The sequence below is a fragment of the Pyrenophora tritici-repentis genome, chromosome 7 (assembly GCF_003171515.1).
Source record: "Pyrenophora tritici-repentis strain M4 chromosome 7, whole genome shotgun sequence".
Classification (NCBI taxonomy): domain Eukaryota; kingdom Fungi; phylum Ascomycota; class Dothideomycetes; order Pleosporales; family Pleosporaceae; genus Pyrenophora; species Pyrenophora tritici-repentis.
The window spans coordinates 2,547,955-2,573,792 of NC_089396.1; the positions used below are offsets into that span (position 1 = coordinate 2,547,955).

The following is a 25,838-nucleotide window of genomic DNA, read 5'->3' on the forward strand; positions in this document are numbered from 1 at the left end:
GTGTTTCGTCGCTCCCACACGATGCACTTTTGGGTAATCCATTTGCGTATCTCATCATGCCAGAATGTTTGATGAATAACAGTGGTATGGCAGGGTATTGATTGGGGTAGTATGAACGTGTGCCGCCACCGTAGCAGCACGCTTCTGGACGCTCATGCCCTTTCCTCACGCTAACCACCACACGCCAGTTACCGCGTGCACACTTCAAAAGTCGCTACGGTATTTGGCATGAAACTTGATTGAGGAAATGTAAGCAATAAGGAGAAGGCGTGCGCTAGCCCCCAGATGCCGCGAAGTCCCCGCATCCTTGTCAGCCGCCAAAAGCCTTGACAGTCAATGTAGCTCTAGAGAACCTTGAAGAGTCAGGTAGTCGGACGAGAAAGAAACCGGAATACGTAGTCTTGCATACATTCAAAACAGCCGGACAGCTTACAGTGCATGACGTGGATGAAGTCTAGTCTAGTAGTAGGAGGTACAAGAGGACTAAGCAAGATTTGTACGCACGCTTGCTACACAAACGTACAAGGCCACGATATCAGTAAAGCTGTCTTGTCCAACCTCGGCTGAACTATCGACGCTTCCAACTCCGAGGGCGGCAGCGGACCCACTGTGGATCCAATAAAGATCATCTTAGATCGTCCTAGCCGTGCGCTATTAGTTCAGAGAGTCATGGTTAGCCTGGTCAAAACAAAGCGTCGTCTCTTCAAGAAAGTTGGCCAGAACAACAGATCACGGATGTCATTGAGCTTTTGAGAAGACCTCTATGCAAGATATGAGTGAGATGCCAGCATGGGTCATGGTAAAGAAAGAAAATAAACGCCGACCCCAAGAAAGATCCGGGGAAAGACCGAGAAACGCCAAACGACCATGCAACCGTGAATATCAAGCCCCTCTAAAACATATTACCCCATAACCCGCCGCCATGTCATGAAATCCCCCCTGCCAAACTATGCGCTTGTGAATGTCGTGAGCCGTGTTATCGTACAGACTCGATGATGGAAATGTCATCTACAGCGTCTTCGTCCATGTCGTGATGCATGACCTTTTTGAGGCCGTTGTCGATTTGGACCGCGCCAACGTCCTCCTTGGGCACCCAGATCAACTGCATCACACCAAAGATGGCTACAGCAGCGAGACCAAACCAAGCTGCGGCAGAGCCTCCGAGCGAGTAAACGAGACCGATCATAGGAGAGGAAATCGTCCTCGCCAAACAACAGGCGGACATGGCCAGACCGTTGACGCGGCCGAGGACGAGCGGCGAAGGAATCGCATTCTTCATGAGAATCAGAGCGCAAGGGAATACGATGATGGCAAAGAAGGCCTGTAGAAACAGCGAAACGTAAATGCCGGCAGTCTCAAATTCCGTAGGGAGGGCGCTGATAAAGGGGACGATGAGATACGTAGTCGGGTAGAGAATAATCATCCAGATGAACGAGTTCCAGACGCCGGCCCATTCGACGAAAATAGGGAAGATGAAGCCCTGGACAAAAAGCGTGATGAATCCGTTGATAGTAAGGAATGTACCCACATCGTGCAGGTCCATGCCGAGACCACCCTTGAAGTCCAGGCCTGTCGAAGTCGGCGGGTCGAGAACGTATACTGGGAGAATGGAGATGAAGGCCATTTGATGGAAAGCAAAGATGGACATGGCGAGGATGATCATGAGGACGGTTTGGTTGAACGTCTTCCGAGGCTTTGGGGTAGGTCCGCCGCGGATGGGTAGTACGTCCTGCTGGATTTTAATCGAATGCATGGTTCCGAAAGAAGAGCGGCGGATATCGAATCGCTGGTCGAACGGCATGGGCATACCCTCCTCTAGGAAAGAAGCACGTTTTCGAATGTGTCGCATGCTGCCTGAAACGGATATCGAGGCCAATCGATCGCGGGTAAAGCTGGCAATGGAGGCACGGTGTCGCATAGAACCAGCAGTTGAGCCTCGAGTGTCGCGGTCGCGGTTCACGTGGTTTGCTGGGGGCGGAAGAAGACGACTCCTCTCGTTTGCGGGCGTCTCGTTGATCGTGTCCAGGTGGTCATGGTAGTCGTGGTGGTCCGCAATGCCGTTTTCGCCCTCTGGCTTTTCTTCACGAACAAGAGTCTCCTCCAAAAAGAGCATACCCTGGATAATGGCAAGAGTTATTCCACCGGCTGCAACCATGTTGGGCAGGAGGTACGGGTAGCGTCCAAAGAGGCCATCCTTGTCGAAGACGTTGGGGTAGTAGACGGCTGGCTGTGCCAGAAAACCACCCATTGCCGAACCGATGATGCCACCCAGGGTCCACACAAAGGGTTGAGTAGCATATGCGCGGGCTATCTCGCATTAGCTTCATGTTCCATATGCAGGACTGCGCGATTTACTTACGCTCGTGGGCTGGGTTCTTAACCATTTCCGCTACCATAGTTTGCATGATTGCGACATTTCCGTTCAGTGCACCGCCGACAAAACGCGCAAGGAGGGCGACCCAGTACACCTGGGCAAAACCAAAAACGAGGCTGGAAAGGGCGACGCCGAGCAGGCCAATGAGGGCAACGGGCTTGCGACCGTAGACATCAGAGATCATTCCCCACAACGGCGCCGTGAGGGCTTCTGCAATGGCGTAGGCGGAAACCAGCAGACCGGCATACAAAGAGGCATCTCTCCTACCAATGCCAAGATCCTGGACCATTACTGACGAGTAGGCCAGGATGGAGTTGAAAGCAAGAGGCTCGGAGAATCGGCATATTCCTAAGCGGCGGTCAGATTGGTCCAATCGGCATGACATCAGGGCTATTTAGCTACATACCGATGATGATGAGCTGCTTCATAGGAAACGGGGCGTCTTTTGGATCCGGAGGCATGATTGCGGTATTACGATTAAAAGGAGAGGATGGAGGATGGAGAGAAAGAAAGAGAGTGGCATGCTAAATGGCGATGGGAATCAAGGTTTTACAGGGCAACGGCAACTCATCCATGGTCGAGCTTATCGTAGCGCGCTAGGGTGAGAGCAAGCGGGCCGACAATTCCCCTCAATGCGTGACTTGCACTGTGCCCCAACACTACCTAGCCGCAGCCGCTTTCACGATAAACGTGCTGCAGCCTCGCAGACACAGGCTTGTCTGTGCTCGCCACGCTGATTGCTGCAAATCCCCCGCCCGTTTGCTTGGGGTTTGCCCACTGGAGTCGGTTGTGCCCATGGAACGCTGGGACCGACGATACTTGGCCTCGACAATCTGATACACCATGTCCGTCCCTGCACCTGTCGCCGCGCCGATTGAGTTTTGCTAGGCGGAATCTCCCAGTCTGGAGTGGCCAAACACGGCCTACCACTACTACCAGCTACCCTGGTTTCTCTCCTCTACGTCATGGTGACTTTGCCCGCCAAGGGGTGCTGCAGTTGAAGACACAACCCTGTCTCAAGCTTTGGTTTGCTCACCGTACTTTCCACCACCAGAGTAGTCGCTTACACGGCTGCCGCGCTTCCACTTGCTTTGTTCCATGGTGATGGGGGGCGCTGCCCGCCCTATCAACATTGCCTGGTCGGGACCTTAAGCCATCGAGTGTGGTTCTTTTAAAATTTGTTGAGTAACATGCCAGAGGCAAGCCCACGCCCTACACCGGGCCCAGGTGGCGCCACCGAGGGCATCACGAGGCGTTCAGCAACATGTCCCACCAGGCCGTGTGTACGTCTTGTCGCCTGCAAAGAAAAGTCCCCGGAAACCGACCATCTTCCCGCGCCAATGACAGCAGCTAGAAATGACATGCATTTCACCCACGATTTGCGCGATGCGTCATCTGGAACGCTCACGAGATCGTTGCTGCAATCAACAGTAGTCTGCTTACCCCGCCCACGTCCGGGTTTCACACACGCCAAAGACAACAACGGTGTGACAAAGCGCTACCGCAATGCAGACTGGAAATCCGATCATCGCACGCGGCGCTTCGCTCACGTGATATCGCGTTGTATCCATACTCGCACGGATACATCAACCAGCTTTGTTTTCCGCTAGTATCGCACACACTAGATGCTACGGGATAGCATTCCATCGCGCACTGTATTCGCCTATCGACTGCATCATCACGGACGCCTCTTCCGTGCGCGAGATGAGCAGTGGCCTGTCTCATGCCGTCTCATTTCCCCCGTCTGTTCCTGGTACTAGAGTCGATATAATCGATATAAATACGGCGACATGGCCGAGAGTTTTCTTACTCCGCGGGTTCACCATGATTCGTTGAGACTATAATAGTTAGTAAGATTGCTCCAGCGCCAAGATCTCACCCTTTCACATACATCAGGTATCCGCCCCCGTATCTGCATCTCGGTCTCACTCACGTCCCCACTCTATCCAACAACCACGCTTCAGATTAAAAGTCGTGACGGAGATGACTGCCTTACCCATGCAGGTACACGGCCTAATGCGGCATAGCCGTCTCGCTTCGACCCGAGCGCCGCCATGCCGCCTCTCCCAAACACTAGGGCATTCCAAAAGCAAGTCCCTTTGCATCATCATGGCATAATCAGGTCGAGTATGGGATTGTTATTTTGCATGCTTACATATGCATGTTGGGGAAATTTTACGTCCGTGTTCGGGTTACTAAGAGCAAAGAGTGAGATGCCGGTACGATGGCATAGTCGACCCATCTAAAAGTCTTCAAATGGTTATATTAACGCGGCGAATTTGCGAGCGTGGAGATGTACTCATAGTAGGAAAGAAAAGGTTTGCATACATGACACACACATTTCTGTATACTAGGAGACGGTGATAGCTATGCGGCGACGATAAGATGTGCGCGATTGACGATAACAGAAAACCTGCGACAATGGAGGTAAATAATAAGGCTAAAAGGGTCGAGGGCTGATGCGGTCGTTTGTGTGTCCCTTTAGATCTTCTTCCACCTAAAATAAAGTATCTGTTGAGAATATCTAGGTTTAGTCCAGGGTAGAAGGTGCTTGAGAGTCACATGATGTGCTGGTGTGGCAGGTACTGCCTAGTAGGCAATGGCATCCACCACAACAGCCTGGGAAGGTGACACTCAATACGATAGTCAATACAATACGTTGCAGCCACCCCGCCTTGTCCCTCCTCCCACTCGGTTATCCATAGTAGTCATACTACTAGAGGGACCTTGTTCCAATAGTATCCTCTACATCTACATCTACCCTTACACATAATATAAATCAACTCTCCTTACCTCTCTTACCTCCCCACACTTGTTATCCCTATTCTAAAGTTTACCTGTCTTCTAACCACTCACCATCCAACCCCCCTCACACACATAAGAAAAACCACAAGAAACGACACAACTCTCTTGAAAGATACATATATATATATACCATCTAAATCCATAAAAAAAACTAAAACTACATGTACAACACGCAAATCACTTCTTCCCACCCTCCTTCCCAGCCTCTGTATGAGAAGCATCGGACCTTGCATTCCTAACTCCCAAGGTCAAATCCTCACGTATCCTATCCAACGCACTAGCCGCCTCGTCGTCGTCACCAGCAGCAGCAGCTTCGTCATCTGCTTGCTTAGCAGCCTGTGCGACGACCTCTGGGTCGACTTTACTCTGCTGTCTACTCTTGGTCGCTTGAGCCATGAGTTCTGGGTCGACTTTGCTCTGCTTTCTACTTTTTACAGCTTGAGCCATGAGCCCCGGGTCGACTTTACTCGGCTGTCTACTACGCAACTCGCCGGCACTGCCACTACCACTACCACTACCACTAGCAGCCGCCCCCGACCCCGACGACGAACCCTCCTCATTATCCGAATCGCTATCCGTGTCATCGTCCGGAACGAGTTTATTAGCATCGCGCGGATCACGACCAAGTTCCGGTTTGAGTTTACGTTCAAAGTCCTCTGCGTGCGCGTCGCGGAACATGTCACCGACGTGAGAAAAGGCGCGTTGAAGGGGGGAAGGTCGCATATACGAGTGGACGCGTCCGAGGTCGACGGCTGAAGCAGCGGCGAGGCGGTTGTTGTTGTTGTTGTTGTTGTTGGTGGTGGGCGGGGGGTACGGAGGAGGAGATTGCGTGGGCATGTATGGGTGTTGAGCGTCGGGTTGTTCCTCGTCGATGCGCTGTGGGTTGCGGGGGATACCCGAGGTGTGGTCTTCTGGCTCTTCGCAGCCAGACGGCATGTAGTAAGGCAAGGGAACGTCTCTGCTGGCGCGGAAGCGGCCGACGTTTGTGCAGTGTTCGTTTTCCACACGGAAGACGGACCACATGCCTCTTCTGCAGACTTCGCTGACCGCCACACAAAAGGATGTCATGGCCGAGTGTTGGAGCTGGAGGGGTATGATGGCGTACATGATCCAGTTGAAGCGCAGAATGGGGTCGATTATGATGGCCGTGTAGTACCACCATACCTTCTTGTAGCCCAGCTCTTTGCGTAAGAAAGGGTTCTTGGCATTTGGGTCGCCTAGACTCCAGTCGTAGTAGATGTCCCAGAAGCTGGTGTAGATGCCGTTGATGGTGGCGAAAACGATGAAGACGGCCTTGGTTTGCGGGCTCTGGTCCATGCGATAGATGCTGATCGAGGCGTTGAACAAGATGGTGGCAACGTATTTTCCGCCGTTCAGCAAGTGGGGAAACTTGTTACCCGTGTCGTTGTAACGTCGAAGACACTGTAGCAATCGCCATATACCAGGTAACGTGGTAAGGAAACCGGTAATGCGTAGGTGAGACGAGTTGCACTGTGGTGGGTTGATCCAATCGTGTGCGTATAGGCAAAAGAACAAAGCAACGCCACTCATGCTATAAGTCAAGGAGCAGAACATGTCGCCTAGATAGAAATCGCGCCATTCGACGGGATAGATACCAGCAAGAAGCAGACGCCACTGTCATCATGTCAGCAAGAAACTTATTAGTGAAAACCAGGACACATACCAACGAGTACAACAACCACATGCGTGTACGGAAGTAGAGGATCTTAAAAGGACAAAATAGAATCGCGACGGATATGGCAATCAGAATGACGGGCCAGTACAAGTAGAGGCTCTCGCCACCAACTTTGTGGAAATTCATCAGCATGCAAAGGCCAAGCATGAATAGACACCAGCAAGGGAGCTCGGAAAGCTGCCTCCAATCCAAGTGGTGGCGGGTATCGTATTCGAAGATGAAGACGTAGTTGATCTTATTTTCGTGCCATACACGACAGGCCAAACAAAAGCAAAGGACCAAGAAGTTGACGAGAAAGTAGCCGGCGTATATCTATAAAACTTAGCCGGGTTGGGTTCAAATGACATGTCCGACTTACCTGCAAAAGATAGCTCGTATTGACGGCAAGTGTACTGCCGTCGGTATTGCTCAGATCGGCTATCCTGTGCGCCTGGATGATACCCTGGACACCGAGTATGATACCAGCCGCCAGCAACAGACCGTTGCGAAAGGTATTGTCCGTGTAGTCGCCCGCGCGGGCAGACTTGATGCGGAGCTTGCCAATGGCGACCTTGTGGTTACCCTTTTCAAAGTATCTTGCATAAAGATCCTCGGTAGCGCGAATGTGGCCGTCGATGACATCGCTATTGACAAACCAAGCTTGGTTCACCTTTTCGTTCATATAACGAGACGATGGGCGTGCGTTGACAGTCTTGTCGTACTTTTTGATGATTTTGCGAAACGCAGTGCGGTTCAACAAGGCGTATGACTTGAGCAACTCCAATCCGCGATAGTACTCTTGGAGTGCTACCTTGAGCTTCCGCTTGGCAGTTTGATAGGGAACATCTGCCAATTCGGGCCGTCGAGCAAAGTCACGGCGATCGACGCCATCCTGAGGCCGTGGTGATGCGAGCTGTGAGATGTTCTTTGTGCTATTCCCGTACTTTCCCGCGTTGATGGCGTCCAATGCTGCGTCTATGGGATTCAGAAACGTATCTTTGACCGTGGCCCCTGTGAATTTTTTGGCTCGCTGATTCTCATCAATTGAGTAGCTGCTTTGGCCTCCAGTGCTATCGTGTTTGTGCGCCTTTGCATTGATCTTGTCGGTTTGCTCTTTGATGATGTCATCGATGCGGCGATCTCGCATAATGTGCAGCTGGTCGCGCAGGATAGCGAGGCGCTGAGTAGCCTCATCCTCCTTCTGCTTGTAAAACTTCTCAATCTTTTCCAATTCGCTATCAAGGAAGTTGTAAAAGTCGGCCTGTCGAAAATCCAGATCACGGTAGGCTTCAGGTGGGACGTCGCGCGGGCTGACTAGTGGGCTTTTGTTGGCCAATGAAAAGATACGGCGCGCCGGAGGGCGTGACTGGTCGTGGGACTGGGTAATGGGACTAGGGTTTGAGTTTATGCGTTTAGGGCTGAAAACGCTCATGTACCTGGCCGGCAGTGACTTGTGCTTGTGTTTTGGTGAAGACGTCTTGTGGTCGTTTTCAGGCTCTGCAGGCGGGGGCAACGTGACGGACTGCTGCTTGTGAAGTGACGAGCTTGCGCGGTCGGGATCGAGAGCTGCGCCTGGAAGGGTCAAGGACGGCGGTGTCCATGCTTTGTCCTTGGCCTTTCTGCGCTCAGCAGGGCTGGGAGGGCTTCCGATGATGCTCCCGTAGTGGTTGCCAAGTCCTGGTCGCTCGGTATTGCCTTGGGTCAATGGCTCTTCGTCTTCCTTCTGGTGCCTATTTCGACTGTTCGTGATGGCCAGCGAGCGCAAGCCATCCTGGTCGCGTGGGCTACTCGTCTCTCCTGGTCCGGCATGGTCGCGGTTCAGGTACGTGTACTTGGGTGCAGCGTCAAAGGAGGAGAATAGCGCGTTGCTTGCGGTCCATCGAAAGGGTCGCGGCGTCGACTGCTCGACATTGCGGAGGGCACGACCGATGGCTTTGAGCTTCTTCTTGCCTTCCTGGGTATTTGTCAGTAACCATCGGCATCAGACATTGAGCTAGCGGATTGGTCGGCATGCCTTGTAGTCTAGATATTTGAGGCGCCACTCAGGAACGAGTTCACGTTCTAGTTCCCTGTCATGGTCGTCAGTAATATGATTGCGATGATTGGAGCAGCCGTCTCACTTTGCAAACTTCATGACGATGCAGTCGGCGAGTCGATAGTTAGCGAGGCCGGGAGAAATTTACACAACAGCGCTCCTCACAGACACATGGGGCAGCAAAGTAGTACTACGTAATGTCTCTCTCCCGAGGTCGCCGGACTAACCAACGTTAAGAAGGCCCCGGGGTCGTGTGCCTATGCGACAACACAACGGTTTGTGTCGCGACGGCTACAGCTGTCACGGTGGAGGAAACACGGTGAAGCCGCACGAATCACGAATATCCGGCTTGGCTCGCCCGTTATTGCCACCACGCCATATAGCGCCAGGGCTCACAACACGTGCAACCACGACCAAATCGTTTCGCAATGGCTACAACGCAAGACAATGCCAGGGTATACATGACGTTGGAATATGCACGACGACGTTTTGCAGAGTAAGCATTGTAAGCATTGTTAGCATTTGCAATAAGCATTGTAGAGTAAGCAGCACGGATTACAAGCCTAAGCTAGTACATGATTGGTTCATGTGAAACTTTCTGTAAGAGTTGACCAATCACAACCTCCCCGTCCGTCAATCTCCCGCCTACCAACTGCGATTGTCGAACTGCTGGGGACCACTGTACTGGTTGGGGTCGTATTGATCTGCGCCGTGGTTGTCGACGTAATGGTCGTCGTACATCTGCTCAGCGTGCTTCTTTGCATCGCGCTTGGCCTTTTCGCGGTCGAACCAGTCCTCGCCCTTGGTCTCGGCGAGCTTGTCAACCTGAATAGAATAGCGTCAGGCACTATAGCAAAGGTACCATAGTGCACATACCTCAGCAGCTGCGAACCCGGCAAGTAGCTCCTTTGCAAAGGCGTGGGATACGGGCTTGCCCTCGTTGCGCTGATGGTCCTCGAACGCCTTGAAGCCGGCAAAGGCTGCTCCTCCAACAATCACCTCATGGCCCAAGCTAGACTTGTTCTCCTCAAAGTTGTCATTGTTGTAGACCTGGTCGTAGTTCTCTCCCTTGTTGTCTAGATGATACATGTTAGTCTTGGATGCATAGGGAGAGATAGTAGCTTACCCCAGAAACCCATGTTGGCGATTTGGTTGATAAGTTGGTTTGTGTGCGTAAGATGTGAGATTTATGATGGAGTTGATTGAAGGTGCTGGAGGTAGATGCTCTCATGCAGCGTACTTGATGCGTCTTTAAGTACCCCGCTGGGCTCCATGCACGTATGCCTTTGCACCAGCGTCATCAGCTCGCTGCGAGACGGCGGCTTGTTGGAAACATCCACGGGTCGAATCAACGTATAAAGACTGATGGTGCCCCTCTCCGGTGCTTGCCACAGCCATTCAGGGACCACTTGTTCCACAGCTGCGAAGCATCCGTGGCCTTCCTGAGCTCGTTCTTGCGCCAATCGACGCGCCAACGACTCGATATCTTGCTCTTAGTGGACTATACGTCACCTCAGAACATATCGACCGGCCCAATCAGGCAAGACGCGTGCGTAATGGCGCAGGGTGTGGCGGGATTAACGGCAAACCAAATAAGCTTCCTTGGTAAAGCTTAGCCTAGCATGACAGGCCATCCGGATCCTACCGCTCGAGGCCCCGTGCGCAGAGTGGCGTGTTGAGGAGTTTTGAACGTGCTTTGAATCATGTGTGAAGAAAAGGTCCGTTTTTGCTAACATTTACTCCATCTCTGGTCATGGAGAGGGTGTCGTCGCAGAAGTCTTGTATCCGCGACGCAAGGCTTAGCCCCTTAGCGAAAACATGTCGGAACATGTCCCGAGGCTCCACCCGGACTGCCTCGTATCTGAAAGTCCGAAACTCCATCAATGCACCACGACATGCCTGGCCAACTCCCCACCAAAGCCGACTTCCCCGCATCCGTCAACTTGACCATTACTGCCCGTAAGTTAGACATGTCTGTGTCGCGTCCAGCCGGCTAACTAGTGCAGCACCCGCGTCGCAGCCGCCGACCAACGTCTTGATTCTCCTACATGGCCTCGGCGACACAAATGCTTCCTTCACCAAGCTCGGACAGCAGCTGAATCTGCCAGAGACAGCATGCATCGCCATACAGGCACCGACGCCGCTACCGTTTGACCTCGGTGGCAGTCACTGGGGTGATGACATGACTTTTGATCCGGCCACCGGCGAGATGGACATGGACACTGGTTTCAAAGCATCCATGCGCATAGTATTAGACCAGGTCATCCGTGAGGGCCTCGTTGGAAAATGTGGTTATAAACCGCGAGAAATTGTCATGTTCGGATTTGCGCAAGGTGGCATGGTCGGCCTCCAGGCTGCCGCCGAACTCCAAGGTGAGGAGCTGGGCGGGGTCATCAGTATCGGAGGCCCGCTGTCGACATCCGTGCCCCTCAGAGCTCTGGAGAAGAAGAGCAAGACGCCCGTGCTAGTCTGCAAGGCAAGCAAGAAGTCGGCAGTTACCGAGAGCGCTACCGCTAGGCTCAAAGATGCCTTTGAATACGTGGAGATCAAAGAGTGGAAGAAGAATGCCGACGGTATGCCTAGCAGTCGCGAGGAGATGCTGCCCATTATGCAATTCTTTGCTCGTCGGCTGCGGAGCATGAAGGGTGTGCCTGCAGGTAGTATTGAGCTTTCATGAGCACACTGCTGACAAAGCGTATGTTCACACAGGCTGCCATGTACTTCTCGCTATCACCCTGCGAAGCCTTTCCAAGTGCTGGGTAGGTAGCGATACGGGCAACTTGAGGTCACACAGACGCTGCAGTCTGAGTTGACCGAGTCTACGCCCGAGGTAGTCATATCAAGACTAAATATCTCAAGCAATGCATCTCCCTAATCCCATGTAACCGGCTCTCCCGAAGCTCACCATGGTTGAATGTTCCTTCCAATCTTCATTGTGCACGTGTTGTGGCCCGAGCTCAGGTACGTCATTCGCAACCTCCATTCGCTCGTCTGCCTCACCCTCTCCGATACCTCTCCCCCATCTCACCGCTACAAACCGCAATGGCGTTGCCGAGGAACTCCTTACGAGGCTTTCTTACCCACGCTAAAGGCGCTCTCCGTCAAGCCGTTGATAACAGCCAGAAGATTACATTTGTCATTGGCAATGAGTCGGCGGGTGAGCATGACTCCGACTTACTACGGGGCGGTACATGCTCATAAAGTCCAGATCTCGATTCCATGTCATGCTCCATACTATACGCATACATTCGGTCCATGTCACCACCCAAGACTGCCTTCAGCCCAGTCTACGTGCCAATCACCAACATTCCTGCTTCCGATGTACAGCTGCGACCCGAGTATCTGGCCGTGTTCCAGCACGCCAACATTGAGCCTAAGCACTTGATCACGCTTGATGACCTGCCTGCCTTAGCTGACATACAGTCCAAGCTTGCACCAGAAAACACAAAGTGGATCCTGGTAGACCACAACGCTCTCCAAGGCCAACTAGGAAAAGTCTATTCCGGGCGTGTCGCTGGCGTCATTGACCACCACGACGATGAGGAAAAAGTGCCCAGCAACACTGGCGATGAGCCACGTGTTATTATCAAGAGCGGAAGCTGCACTAGTCTGGTAGCAAACTATTGCCGGCCTTTGTGGGACACGCTTTCTGCAGCTGCCATGTCCTCTGGCGCAGCCCATGCGCAGGGTGACAGCCTGTCCAACGACGCTGCCTTTGTTCAACGATGGGACGCAGATATTGCTCAATTGGGCCTGGCCAGTATTCTCATCGATACAGCGGATCTCAAGGACAAAAGCAAGACGACCGAGCATGACCGACAGGCTGTCGAGTATCTGGAAGCCAAGATCATGCTCTGTCCGCAATTAGCTGGCAGCTTCGATCGCGCCAGCTTCTACAAGGAGATCGATGCAGCGAAGAAGGACATTGGTAGCCTAGAGCTGCAAGACATACTTCGGAAGGACTACAAGCAATGGGTCCAGGGTGGCCACAAGCTCGGGATCAGCTCCGTTGTCAAATCAATTGATTTTCTGGAAAAGAAAGCTGGTGACGAGGCAAGCGCGCAACCGTCAGAGGCGTTGTTTGGGGCACTGGAAAAATTTGCAAAGGAGCGTGACCTGGACCTGTATTCGGTAATGACCACGTCGACGTCTTCGGACGGGGAATTTCAGAGGCAGCTTTTGCTCTGGGCATTCAACGAAAGCGCCGTATCAGCGGCGAAGGCCTTTGCCACGAATTCGAGCAATGAACTAGGGCTCGAAGAGTGGCAGGGCGCCAGCGACGTTGACGGCGGCAATGAGTGGAGAAGGATCTGGTGGCAGCGACAAGTACAGCACAGTCGGAAACGCGTCGCGCCTTTGCTGAGGCAAGTCATGGTATGACTCGGTTGTCAGGACAGCAAACTGTGAGTGATGCAGTCACGAGTGTAGATGGATACATTACCGCAGCAAGCCACAGCAGGGCGATACGCCAGGCCGAGAACGGGGCTCGGGCGGAGTTGGGATGCATTGGTAGTTTCCCCATGTTTACACTGTAGATAGGCGCATAGCATAGCAAAGGGATTGGTCACAAAGGTGGAGATAAACGGGTGTCTATTACAAGGTCTCTCTCTCTTTCCTGTATAGAAGCAAAAAAACCCAAACCCCCATAGTCAAACTCGACCAAAGAAACGAAATCCTACGGGTATAGAGGGAAAAAACTAGTCAAACGGCCCTAGGCCACCGTCCTACATAGTCTCTGACTGAAAAAGGACGTTAATGGATACTACTACTACTACTACTACTAGGCGCATAGCGGCGGTTGGGCAACGAAAACGTCAGCCCAAGGCCGATCTTGGGTAGACCCGGTAGGCGTGGGTACCTGATCAAGGAGCGGTCTGCCGTGAGCCGGCACTTTGTGGTAGCGGGGTATTCGCACGCGATCGGCAGATGGAGTAGCAGCTCCGACATCCAGGTAGACTGGCTACAAACATGTTCAAAATCATTGTCGTAATATTGGCACGGCGACATCAATCATGACCGGTACCAGGCAATTGCAGGTGCATTACACGTATTGTTCTTTACTGCAAACATGCAAAGAGAACAAAGCTCCGCAGCAACCGCAGCGGTAGCTCGAGGCAGGAAAAGCTGCGTGCAGCATAGCATGCGGTGCTCGGAAGCTGGTCATTGGACAAGACGAGGGACACCCATGGTTGACCGGTCAGGATGTTTGGGATTGGGTGCATGCTAGCGACGCACAGCGAGATTGAAGTGGGATAAACAACGGTTCACAGCAGGGCGCGAGGCCAGACGCGATGTTTTGGCGTGCAGCATGTTGCATGGCCCTTTTTGACAGCATGCTGCTGCGCTTGATGTGCTGGCAGCGCAGGGGCAGGCCAGCTCCACTCGACGGGCGTCGGGTCACGAGGGCGAGGACGAGAAGTGAAGGGTTGCGTGCCGCTGATTTGCCGGGCTGCAGGCGTTTGGAAGGAAGGTGCAGATGCAAAGTGCAGCGTGTTTGAGAGAGTTGAGGTTTGGTGGTGTTGAAGCGTCGTGGTGGTGGTGGTGGTAGTGGTGGTGGTCATGGAGGGGCAGATGCGGTCAAGACCGGCCCCCCCCAGCCAGTCATCCGTAGCCTCGCACTCACGGCCCTCCAGCTCGACGACGATGGCGATGGCGACATGGCGGCGGGAGCGTCTTGGCCCATGTTTTGTGATTTACAGTAGTCAAAGCGCCGATCAAAGGGGTGCGCTGTCTACTGTCTGCCTGGATGGGCTGGCATGGAACGCTGGAACGCTGGAACGTGTGGGCTTCGCTGCTGAGGCATTTGGGCTTGTTGCAGCGTGATGCAGAAACTAGAGGCCCTCATTCGTCCCACGGCGATGTGCTGGTCCTGCAAGTCATCGTCTGGAGGCGGTCTGTCGTCGTCGCCACCAATCTAGAGCTCGTCGGTCGCTGAGGGAAACATGTTACAGGGACTCGAGACGCGTACCCAATCACACGCCGGCTGGACCGATGCGACCTAAAGAGTCTTGACGCGGCCAGCGCACACGTCGAGGTAGTGGAGAGTTGAGCCCAAAGCAGAGGACCCTCTCCCAATACCATCGCTACATCTGGCAATGTTGTAGGACCATCGCCCAACCCCCCAAACCCAAACCTCCTCTCAAGGCCCGCACCCACTCCCGTAGGGCTTCGACGCCGCCATCTCATGGCGACATGATCAGACGAAGTCAACTTACCGCCTCGCCCCCGGCGCAGGCGTCCTCGACGACTCCGCCTCCGCGTAAGTTGTGTGCTGTTCCTAGTCTCCGTCCATGTCTCCGTTCTTGTCTGCGCGTAATGCTCTTCTGCATCGCCGTGCCTGCGTGTCTCTCGGCCGGTGCCTGGACCCAATAGCTGGACGCGAACATCAATGCGCTCTGTATGATGAGCTGGCATCCGAGCCCACGCTGACCTATACGACTAGCCGTCTCGCCCACTGTCACCCATCTCTCGTCGAGGAGCCATACGCCCTCGCACTCTACCTCTCACCAAGACGACCCGCCTGCTGAGGCTCCGCCCCGGCCTGAAAGCCCAAACCCGACCCGGTCGCCCGTCCTGAGTGCTTCTACTCAGCTCATCGAATCCACCATGGGGAGTCGAACTGGCGCCGCCGCCCAGGAGAGCAGCAACAGCAACACTGAGCGCCAGGGCCAGTCGACGCTGCAACGCCCCCAGATGCCCGCCTCCATGTCTGCACCCGCTGGCCGCCTGCCCCGCCTACTGCCCGCCGACCTGTCCTCGTACACAGACTCGTACCTGCCCACGGCTGCCATACCGCCCTCGGCCACTTCCCTCGCTGAACTCGCCCATCTCATCCGCCTCCAGGGCTACCAGGAGCAGCGAAAAGCCCACTCGCGCGTCCGCCTGCACCGCTGGCTTGTCTCCAGCGCCCTCTCCGCACGTCTGGTACATTGCGGCGAGCTCTCCTACCGCTCGCTGGTAGATAGCTTCCGGTCGGATGACAAAAAGGCCTTTGCCGCCCTGTACAACGCCCTCAACGATGTTCGCAACTCGTGCGACGCCACACGCCAGTATGCCCTGCTGGAGCCCGACCTGGAGTTTGGCAAGTCCAAGAACATGCGGGGGGAGAAGCCCCTCACTTCCTCGACCTTTCTCAACGAGGTGCCGTCCAAGATTCTGGACGACCTCCTAGATTTCATTTCCGAAATTCGTACCAATCCTGACTTTCTTGCTACCCGTATTTCTAATCTTTCTCCGCAAGAGCTCGCTGCTCTTACGTCCTTTCGTCAAGCCATGGATCCTATAGACTCCGTCTCGGCCTTTCAGACACCCCGCGGCAGGAACGTCGGGCCCCAGAGGCAGAATCAACAAGGATCAAGCCCGGTGGAGCGTCTTCTGTCCTTCCAGCGCCATGATCCCCTCTCAGCTCTCATCTACACCATCTTTGCCAACTCGTCGGGTCCGGATTCCGCCGAGGATCTTCGCCGTACTGATGTTTGGGCTACGGTTTGCGCCAAGCTGATCAAGGACACAAAGTCCAGCCACAACTTCATCCGGACTGTACTGGACGTCTGGGCGGGCATGCGGGAATGGCCTGGCAAAGCCAACTTGGAGCTTTACATAATGCAGGTCCTTCAGGATGGCCAGTTTCTGCTCGAAAAGGCAGAGGAGCCCGCTGTACGGTCTGGAACACAGATGACCGCCCGGAGTACCAAGGACACCATCGCCGCGGATGAGTTTTACGACAAGGCCGTTAAGCGACTATTCGAGGTTGTCGACGATGAACCCAGCGCTGGAGGTATCCCTGAAGGTGCCCTAGAGATTGGAAATGCCATCCTCCGGAAACTTGGTGAAGAGAAGAACCTCCGCAAGGCGTCGCAGAACTTTTTCGTTTCACGCTGGCTGTTCTCTTCTTTCCTGTTCAATGCCATTATCCGTCCTGAGGCATGTTTCCCTTGCTCCCTACTAGGGACTGATATACTAATACAAAATAGACGCACGGAATCATGATTGGACACCACATTAGCGAGCTGGCCCGCATGAAGATCCTCAAGGAAGTTGCTGTCCGAGCACAGAAACACGTCACGGACATGACCTACAATTGGTATAACTCTCTCCATGCCGGCTCCGATCAAATTTGGCTAACTGACGATAGGCGGGCTCAAGTGCCCGTGCTCCCGGAAATCCGCACACACATTGAGAACATCTTGGCCCGGTTCAAGCACACCAAGACTCCATCGAAGCCTATCCTGCTTCCCGCCAAAGCCATCACTTCGCCGCGGGAAACAGTCGAAGTTCAGCCTTTTATTGTCCTTGCTCCTGCGGACATTATCACCTTGGTCAACGCCCTTTTCCCGGAGCGCCGTCCTTCATCTAGCCATATGGAGACTGACAGCCAGCGCCATACCGGGCTGGCATCCTCTGCCTCGTCAATGTCTGGAATGTCTGTCCCGTTCCGCAATGCGGCCGCTTCAATGACAGACGCAAGTTCAATCCTTAGTGCCAGTGCTTCATCCATGACAAGCGACCAGACCTCGCGAGAACCACTATTGGATAACATCTCCACAACCACGGAACAGCAGATTGACGTCAAGCCCGCACCCACAGAGCTCTACGGAAGGCGTCTGCGCATGTCATGCTCCGAGATGACTCGCATTCTCGGCTACGAAGCGACTGCCGGCTCGTGTCACCCATGTGCTGAGCGATGGGCTGTACTCTACATCTCCGCGGACGGCAAGCAACTGAAACCGCGTATGCGTAAAGATTTCGACGACGAAGATGAGCATGACGAAGACTCTCCGGACAGCGACAGCAGCGACGATGAAGGCACTGCGGACAGATTTGATCTTGGCAGCGACTATCATCAGCTCAAGGAAGCCATCGCCAAGCTCGTGGAGGAATACGAAATCCCGAAAGAGTTGGCACCAGACAGCGAATCCAAAAACTTCAGCAACCGGATGACGACGCGCAAGAGCAATCGCGGGCGCGGTCCCGTACGGATTGCTAGCGAGAACCTTGGATCTCGCAACCCATACAACGCAACCCAGAGTCAAAGTCAGCTTACCAACATGATTGCTAGTCAAAGAAACGTCTCCTCCAGACGCTCTCCCCATATTCCAAGAAGCCACAGCAACCCGCAGGTTGGCGAGAAGCAAGAGAACAACTCTGTTCTTGTCACCATGCTCGAGACGGCCATGTACCAGTGCCAAGCTCGGTCTGACTTTGTCAATGCGCACATGTACTACAAGACACTTCAAAGTTTACGAAGACTCAGCTCTCCGACACTGGTCAAGAACGGATATGCTACGCTGCTCAACTACTTCTCGCGTGGCCCAAGGGACCTGCTCAGCAAAGCAGCGAATGCCATTGAGGAATTCGAAGCATGGTTCGTGTGGCTCAAGCAGTCTCAGGAGCGATCAGACGGCATGGTTGAGGAGATGATGCTCGAATTCAAGAACCTACGGGACAAGATGTGGTACGTCACAGATGTCCGTACATCGAAGCCATACGAGGACGCCAGGAACGTTGCGCTTGCTCTCAAGATTATGGACCAACAAGCAAAGGCCCTCAATACCAAGGGCCCCTCTGCTTTTCGGTCGCGGACTGCCAACAGCTTCTTGCGAACAAATGAAGCTCAGCTTGTCGATCTCATGTCTGCCTCGCAAGACTTTGGCGGTCCAAACAAGCTGTCGGACGAGCAGTCAGAGATTACACTGAAGTGGCTCATGCAGTACGGCGTAGAGAACTTCTGCAAAGGCGAGGAGCGGATCCACCGATTCTGCCTCGAAGTCGACAAGTGTGTCACCAAAGTCATTGGCGAAGGTGTCCTGGATGGACCCGTCCTTTGGGCCAGTGACTTGTACAAACGCGACCAGCAAATCCTTGAGAGCGGACGGCAAAAAGGCGATCTGTTCCTGACAGGCGTCGGTACTCTGTCCATTGCGGGCGACGAGGAGTACGAGACGCACGGTCGACCTGGCTCGCGCACCCTCGATTTCTCGCAACGGCCTAGTCAAGGCAGCCTGCGTTCCACATCCAACCGCAATGGCTCGTCCGGCTTCGAGCACAGCCCTTGGGGCAGGAACCCGATGGATTCCCACGACTACTTTGGTGGTTCATCTCCCGTTCTTTCCATTGACTCCGTCGCGACCTTTTGGTCGCCGTTCCAGACACAAGCGCAGTCGCCTACCAACGCCACCAGCATCCGTCCACGTACCGCATCATCATCAAAGGGTACGGTAATGCTCAAGCAATCCGCTACAGTCAACGAAGACAAGCGGCGCTTCATGCTTGACTTGAAGCAGACACTTACCGGTCTCTTACTGAGTGATTTGGGAACCATGGTGTTCGCCAACGGTAGCGAGACGGACTCTTGGTTTGGCGGCGATATCCTCGACGACTGCATCGAGCGCAGGGATGAGGAAGAGCGAAAGCGCAGGAAGCAGCTGGCCAAGAAGAGCATGAAGAACATCCGAAAGCAGACACCCGACCAAAGGAACATGCCTTTGGAAGCGCTTGGTCGCAACGAGCGCAGTTCCCCTGCGCCACCTGTTGCAACTTACCAGCTTGCAGCACCTGATGCTCATCACTCAGCTGGCGAGCACTCTTCCACTTCAAGCGACGCAACCTCTCGCTCAGCAGGCAACACCACCGCGAAAAAGGCTGGGCTGCTCGAGTTCCCATACAACGTCGCATTCAGAAGACTACTAGGCAGATTCCAGACACACCCGAACCCCTACTCCAAGCTTCACGCGCTCTATGAGCTGGAGCTCTTGATCATTGCTTCATTGTCATCACGTACAGGCAAGTCGTACAACAACCGCCGAGAGACACTTCCTCCGGTTCCTCAGTCGCCAACCCTCGGCGCTATGCCCGAACTCAGCTCCCGTGAGCCAGCCACACAGACGTCGCGCGCACAAAACCTCGAGGAAGCGATTGCAAACTGCGAGGAGCGCCGCTCTCAGAGCATGAATGTAGATCGCGTAAGTAACGATTCCCCGCTGCCCCGCAATGGCGCACGCTCTCCTGTCGGACCGCCAAGCACAGACATGATTGTCGAGGTCATCCAAGGCCTACTCCGGGATTCCAACATCCGACCCAAGACGCTCTTCAGAGATTTACAATACATTGCTTCGTTTGTGCCTGCGCAAATGCTTGACAAGACTGCCCGAGGCAAGGCATTCTGGGATGTCGGTCTTGCCGCACTAGGCCTGAAGCAAGACGTGTGCCGCATCATGGTCGAGCTTGTGGATGAAGTCATCACCCAGAACTCGAAGCGCGATGCAGGAAAGGCCAACACTGGCACGACTGAGAAGTCGGGTATACCAAGCGCTCTACCAACTCCAGCCGAGGAGCCAATGTCCAAGTACACCATGGAGGATGCCGCTCGCATGCTTCTCATCACCGCCAAAGAAGGCGACGCAGTTGCCGAGCGTGAACTCGCAATCTTCTACCTCACCTCACCCGAGCTGGTCCATCGCACCGTGCTCCCGCTCACCAAACCCAGCGAGGTTTTCAAGACGGAGCTGCTCAACCGCGAGAGAAGGGCGTCGCAAGACCCCGCTCGCAGTGATCCCATGACCATGTGTGTCGCTCAGCACTGGATGGAGCAATCGATGCGCGGCGGCGACCACCTTGCCGCCAAGTACCTGCGCCAGCGTAGCGAACTCGAGAGCATCAACCCAACGAGGGCATAGTTGTTGTGTCTTTTTTGCCGCATTTGGTGTTCTGCTTTTGCATTGATACCCCCCAATCGTCGACTTGTTGTTATCGTCGCGCGACCTTGCTGATATTTAAAGTTTTCGCATTGCAGCCACACCATTGTTAACGGCCTTGTTGAACAACCACGCTATATCCACGGTCGGTAAATGCATGCATAGCGAGGAGTTTCTCTTTTTTTTTTTCTATATACAAAGCCCACATGAAGTGTGTTGTCGCGACTTGTTGTAGCCAAAGCATGATTCCCCCTGTTGTTTGCCTGTGTAAGCATTTGATCATTTTTATTATTGAGTCACGAAATTTTATTTATTTTTATATATTTTGTCAGCTTCTTCTTCTTCTTCTTCTTCTTCTTCTTCTTCTTCATATCTACCTACAGCCACCGGGGTTTTATAAATTTATTTTACACATTTTGGATGACTTTATATACTGGACGCAAGCAAGCAAGCAAGCAAAGACATGAATAACCAAGCACTGCTCCAATCAACGAAACAACTAAAGGTCGGTTAAGCGATTCGATTAGGTAAAGGATGGGTATTATGAGGCGATTTTTTTTGGGGGGGGGGGGGGGGGGTGTTTAGAAATTTACGACAACGACAACGACACACATGAGGTATATGAATGAATGAATAGATGAATGTGGGAAAGAATGGTGGATATGGGATGGGTTAGGATGGGTATAGGAAAGGAAAGGAAGGGAGGAGTGGAGGGAAGTAAAACATAGGGGTTTGGTATTAAAGTAGATACGATACATAACTGGCAATACGATAAGAATGCATATACATGAGCGAGTTGGATTCTTTCTTGGATAAAGTGATGGGATAGAGAGAGAGGGAGATCGCAGAATATATATAGCCATTAAAAACTTATTGGAAAAGAAAAAGATCTTAGAACAAAAAAAAGTGAACATTGTTGTTGCTATTGTTGCTGTTAGGGTGTAACGCCCGTACGTACACACACCTTTACACCCCACAGGCAATATACCCAGTCCCTCCATTACACACGGTCGTAGTTTTACCAGATACTTTGGGATTGTTTATACTGGTCCTGTACATGCCTCTCGGAACGGGATAGGGTGTTCCTCGACCACCGTACGTTTGGCACTGGCAAGATGCGTTAGCATTGGGGGGGGGTTTTTTTATAGCTGAGATGATATTTCATTACGGAGGCTTTTGAAGAGCGCTGGGAGGGTTTTTGTCCGACATGATAATGATGTGGCGGATTTTATGGCCGTGGAGTGATTGCGCTTTTTTCCTTGGTTGAGCTGAGGACTCTAGATTAGACGGAGAATGTTTTAACGCATCAATCGAGCACCAGAGTCTAGTGTCGATGGGTCAGAGTGTGAAGTTGTTTCACCGCCTTACTCTCACCACAGGTTGTAAGATCCAGATGATTGTAGTAGCTAGGATTGGGTCTGTATTCGTGGAGTTATTGTAGGTCGAGTGAAAGTACGTAATTTTGAAAGCAGGGCTACCCTATCTACGCTAGTTAACGCATCGACACAGGGTACCTTGTTGTAACTACGGTAGGCAATAGTAGCCGATCCAACACGCCACATCTCTGCTTGGACACCAACGCCAACTCCTACCATGACATCTTTCGAAACTCGGACATTTTTCGTACGCTCTAGTCACCATGAGAGATTGTGGGGCCAAAGGTGAGAGATCAAAGCGCAGCGCCTGCCGTCTTGGAATAAGCTAGACAACATCAGACGAACCATCTTCAGGATAGTTAGCTTATTGTAACAACGGAGCTTTTCGACAAGAGAGCCGCAAATCTTACTAACTAGGTGTCAAGAACAATAACTATACACACAAGAAATAACGAGGACATACGTAAAAGCGCGCATGTCTACACAATCTACCTTATATCGTTAAACCACGCAAGAGATCCAACGTGTTGATATCATTGAAGAGATGATTTTTCCGCCATGGAACAAGGGTCGTTCAAGATCAGCCAGTCGAAACCAAAGACTATGTTCCTAATGCTCAAAAACGAGCCAGCTTCACCGTAATTTCCACCACCAGAGTAGTCGCTTACACAGCTACCGCGCGCTTCCACTTGCTTTCTTCCATCCTGACCCCACTTATCTGTCGCCCCTGGACATATCCCTTGCATCTGCTTATTCAAGGCTCTCAGGAAAAGTCGTTGGGCTAGAACTTCCACAGCGTTGCATCGTGACTCGTGGCACAAGCCTCGAAGCTGCGCTTTATTCGTATTGATAATCTTGTGACGATAGATCTAGCATAGTATTTGTACCTTACGCGGTTAGGTAGCTATGCACCAAGAATAGAAGCACGCCTGTCAGCCTATGTATGATCGATGTGTGCTTTTGGGCCTTGACGAGCACTTGACGGGCGCGCGGGTGCCTGCCTTGTCCGCTTTTCTGCGCTCACGCTGCAGTTCATGTCGGTGTAATTATGCAGTAGTTTTACGTGAGATAAGCGCAGGGGGGTACACTGTAGTGGGGCTGTTTCCTAGGATACAAGGGTCGTAGGGTTTTAGCGTGTAACGTGTCCGTGCACCTTGTGCCCGGATTCATCTCATGCCCCGCGAACACCATCTTAGCGATCTCAAATTTGAAGCTGTACAACACCACACAATAGCTTAATATTAATAAAAACATAGCATTGCAGTAATTAGATACTTGCGATTAACTTGTACTATCTGAATTTTTGTGGGAGGTTGACGTTGCGGCCACGTGATGTGGTCTTTGGTGGTGGAGGCGATGGAGGAGATGCAACTCTATCGCGAGCTCTATCCTCCATCGCTCGTTTTTGACGCTTGTTCTTAGAAGAGGGCGCTCTTGAGGCTTTACGCTTGCGTTGTTGAGCTTGTTGGGTGGCTTTTTTCTGGTGTTGAGCTTCAACTTTGCGCGCGCGTTCAGCTGCTTTCTCAGCTCGCTCAAGCTCCCTTATCTCCTTGAGCCTCTGCCTCTCTACACGCTTCTCCTCGAGCTTAACTTGACGCTGCAGTTGAACCTCCTCACGCTGCTTCTTGGCCTGTGCTTTTTGGAGTTTCTCCTCTATCTTATCTCGCTCCCGTACTACTTCTCTAGCTCGAGCCTCGCGTATCTTGCGAGGAGACCAGAAGACAGAGCCACCGTGATACTCCTGGCGCTGTTGAAGGTCAAGAGCTTTGCCCTTCTTCTTATGCTTCTTTTTATGTTGAAGAGCCTCCTTTAAGCCCTCGTTCTCATGCTGTAAAAGCTTATACTGCACAGAGAGATGGTGAACGCTTGAGCGCAGCTTTCTTGCCTCATACTGATGGCTATCATTGACAGCAGCTCGTACTAACCGATCGAGCTTTCTCCAGTCATGATCAGAGAGCCCTGAAGATGAGCTTCTCTCAGCTTCTGGCGTGCTGGCAAATCTACGAAGGATAACGTTGGGATCTATTGGCCATATACCAGTAGCTTCAAACGCTTTTAATATAGTTGATTGCTTAAACGAGGCCTGCCAAGCTCTCCAGAAGAGTGGGAAGAAGTCTCCTTTCTTAATTGGAATGAGGCCTTGAGCCTTGTAGAGATGGTTAGTGAGCTCGTTGGAGTAGGCTTGAGAGAGTGGCTTGAACAGCACTACATCGAGCGGCTGGAGCGTATGAGTCGAATGGGGAGGAAGGATCATGAGGAGGATCCTATGGCGATCGCAGTACTTGATAAACTCCATCGTGAGGTGAGATCCATGGCCATCAAGGATGAGCAATCGCCATCTCCCTGATCGCTGCTTTGTATAGCGATCAAACACCTGCTCTAGCCAAGCTAGGCCTACGTCATTGTTTGACCAGCCTGTTAGAGATGATGAGACAAAGACCTCATGTTCTCCTGCCTTAATATCCTCCACCCAACTCGATCGTATGGCTCCATTTTTAGCTGCGTAGATAAGGGCTGGAGGCAGCGAGCTCCCATCGGCGCAGCAGCAGGCCAGGACTGTCAGAAACTCGCGTGATCCATCCTGGAGAGATGCTCGAACCTCCTTCTTCTCCCATTGACGCCTGCTGAATATCCTCTTACTTCTGCCTATCAAGCCAATTAAGAAGCCCTTTTCATCCATATTGTATATATCTCGAGCCTCTAGGTGGTATTCGGTGATCTTCTGGTGCAGCAGCTCGAAGTAGAGTCTATACTTTGACTCAGAATCAGCCAGGTGGCGCGTACGATCCATGGCGGTGGTCCACTTTGAGATAAGATAGATCTCGTGTCGGTTAATGAAGCGAGTAACCCAGCTCTCGCTGAGCTGCTGATGGGCTACTTCTGATGAGAAATTCCTGATCATCTCTCTTGTAGGAGGTAGGCCTTGCTTAGTGAGCTTAGTGATATATCGTACAAGCTCTAACTCTTGTTGTGGGCCGATAGCTTGCTGCTGAGCGTATCCATCGCTCCTAGGCCCTGTCACGCGCCTCCATCTTCGCCCTAGCGTTGAGCGGTTAACCCCCCATTTTTCAGCAACTTCTTTTAATGTGAATTTCTCTCCTGGATCGCGCGATTCTAAATCTGCAATCGCTTCATCAATCGGAGCCATAGTTGTGGAGTTATTGCGCGTCAAAGTTGTAGTATTGAGACACGCGTCGGTGTTCGGCGGGGCATGAGATGAATCCGGGCATGAGGTGCACGGACACGTTAAGCGCCATGGATGCACAGACATGGATGACTAACTAAGTATGTATCGCTAGGGTTGTATGGGATAAACTGGGGTAGATGGCATATAGACGTGATACGTTGGAGTTGGCGGATGTACCGTCGCTTATTGTGTGATGGAAGACCCAGACGGTAGTAAGTTGGTTCTGATCCGTCCCTGGATTGTGGAGAACGACAAGGCGCCAGAAGAGTTTTGTGCCGACATCATCCTTCCAATCTAGCTTGTGCTGAGCCTTCAGCACTGCCGCGAGTTCATCGTTATTTTCCCCCGCATTGGTTGGAATAATATATTTCTTTCGCTTGATAAACACAGTGTAGGTGCGTAGATGCACACTAGGAAGCCGGATAAAATCCGGCATTAGAGCCCGTAAAGCAACAAATATGAGACACTAAAGAGTCTGGACTTGAGTGCAGTTAATGCTCGAAAAATTAGGCTGTTACACCAGCGCTGTTGTAGAAGCAAAGGTTGTGGCGTGCTATAGAATAGATCTCACTACCGCCTAAGGATTGTTAGTGTGTTCGTTCGTTAGAGCATGATGAAGAGAATGTCTCATCGTAAGGTCGCAGCTTTTCTATACGCGAGTTATTACCATCTTAGCTATTTTTGCAATTAGAG

The 25,838-nt window shown here is 52.5% G+C and overlaps 9 protein-coding genes across 9 annotated transcripts; 4 read left to right on the top strand and 5 right to left on the bottom strand.

Annotated features, from left to right (window-relative positions):
- Positions 1–976: 976 nt before the first annotated feature.
- Positions 977–2,835, bottom strand: PtrM4_133830 (AraJ, Arabinose efflux permease; the record flags this gene model as incomplete). Its single annotated transcript, XM_001941370.1, has 3 exons — positions 977–2,307; positions 2,360–2,722; positions 2,781–2,835. The coding sequence occupies 3 exons, from the start codon at positions 2,833–2,835 to the stop codon at positions 977–979; spliced, it is 1,749 nt and encodes a 582-aa protein (XP_001941405.1).
- A 2,521-nt stretch (positions 2,836–5,356) lies between these two features.
- On the bottom strand, positions 5,357–9,393 carry PtrM4_133840 (EXS domain-containing protein; the record flags this gene model as incomplete). The annotated part of the gene is made up of 5 exons (XM_066109148.1): positions 5,357–5,603; positions 5,994–6,814; positions 6,864–7,187; positions 7,234–8,808; positions 9,370–9,393. 5 exons carry the CDS (start codon positions 9,391–9,393, stop codon positions 5,357–5,359), a joined length of 2,991 nt encoding a protein of 996 aa, XP_065961140.1.
- Positions 9,394–9,534: 141 nt separating this feature from the next.
- PtrM4_133850 (DUF3759 domain containing protein) lies at positions 9,535–10,028 on the bottom strand (the record flags this gene model as incomplete). Its single annotated transcript, XM_001941371.2, has 3 exons — positions 9,535–9,714; positions 9,766–9,965; positions 10,016–10,028. 3 exons carry the CDS (start codon positions 10,026–10,028, stop codon positions 9,535–9,537), a joined length of 393 nt encoding a protein of 130 aa, XP_001941406.1.
- Positions 10,029–10,784: 756 nt separating this feature from the next.
- On the top strand, positions 10,785–11,566 carry PtrM4_133860 (esterase; the record flags this gene model as incomplete). The annotated part of the gene is made up of 2 exons (XM_001941372.1): positions 10,785–10,848; positions 10,896–11,566. 2 exons carry the CDS (start codon positions 10,785–10,787, stop codon positions 11,564–11,566), a joined length of 735 nt encoding a protein of 244 aa, XP_001941407.1.
- Positions 11,567–11,931: 365 nt separating this feature from the next.
- On the top strand, positions 11,932–13,269 carry PtrM4_133870 (PPX1, Inorganic pyrophosphatase-exopolyphosphatase; the record flags this gene model as incomplete). Its single annotated transcript, XM_001941373.2, has 2 exons — positions 11,932–12,046; positions 12,098–13,269. The coding sequence occupies 2 exons, from the start codon at positions 11,932–11,934 to the stop codon at positions 13,267–13,269; spliced, it is 1,287 nt and encodes a 428-aa protein (XP_001941408.2).
- A 630-nt stretch (positions 13,270–13,899) lies between these two features.
- On the bottom strand, positions 13,900–14,031 carry PtrM4_133880 (uncharacterized protein; the record flags this gene model as incomplete). Its single annotated transcript, XM_066109149.1, has 1 exon — positions 13,900–14,031. The coding sequence occupies one exon, from the start codon at positions 14,029–14,031 to the stop codon at positions 13,900–13,902; it is 132 nt and encodes a 43-aa protein (XP_065961141.1).
- A 1,050-nt stretch (positions 14,032–15,081) lies between these two features.
- PtrM4_133890 (uncharacterized protein) lies at positions 15,082–16,878 on the top strand (the record flags this gene model as incomplete). Its single annotated transcript, XM_066109150.1, has 2 exons — positions 15,082–15,148; positions 15,332–16,878. 2 exons carry the CDS (start codon positions 15,082–15,084, stop codon positions 16,876–16,878), a joined length of 1,614 nt encoding a protein of 537 aa, XP_065961142.1.
- Positions 16,879–16,907: 29 nt separating this feature from the next.
- On the top strand, positions 16,908–20,564 carry PtrM4_133900 (uncharacterized protein; the record flags this gene model as incomplete). Its single annotated transcript, XM_066109151.1, has 2 exons — positions 16,908–16,972; positions 17,024–20,564. The coding sequence occupies 2 exons, from the start codon at positions 16,908–16,910 to the stop codon at positions 20,562–20,564; spliced, it is 3,606 nt and encodes a 1,201-aa protein (XP_065961143.1).
- Positions 20,565–23,249: 2,685 nt separating this feature from the next.
- Positions 23,250–25,106, bottom strand: PtrM4_133910 (TolA, Membrane protein involved in colicin uptake; the record flags this gene model as incomplete). Its single annotated transcript, XM_066109152.1, has 1 exon — positions 23,250–25,106. One exon carries the CDS (start codon positions 25,104–25,106, stop codon positions 23,250–23,252), a length of 1,857 nt encoding a protein of 618 aa, XP_065961144.1.
- Positions 25,107–25,838: the final 732 nt, after the last annotated feature.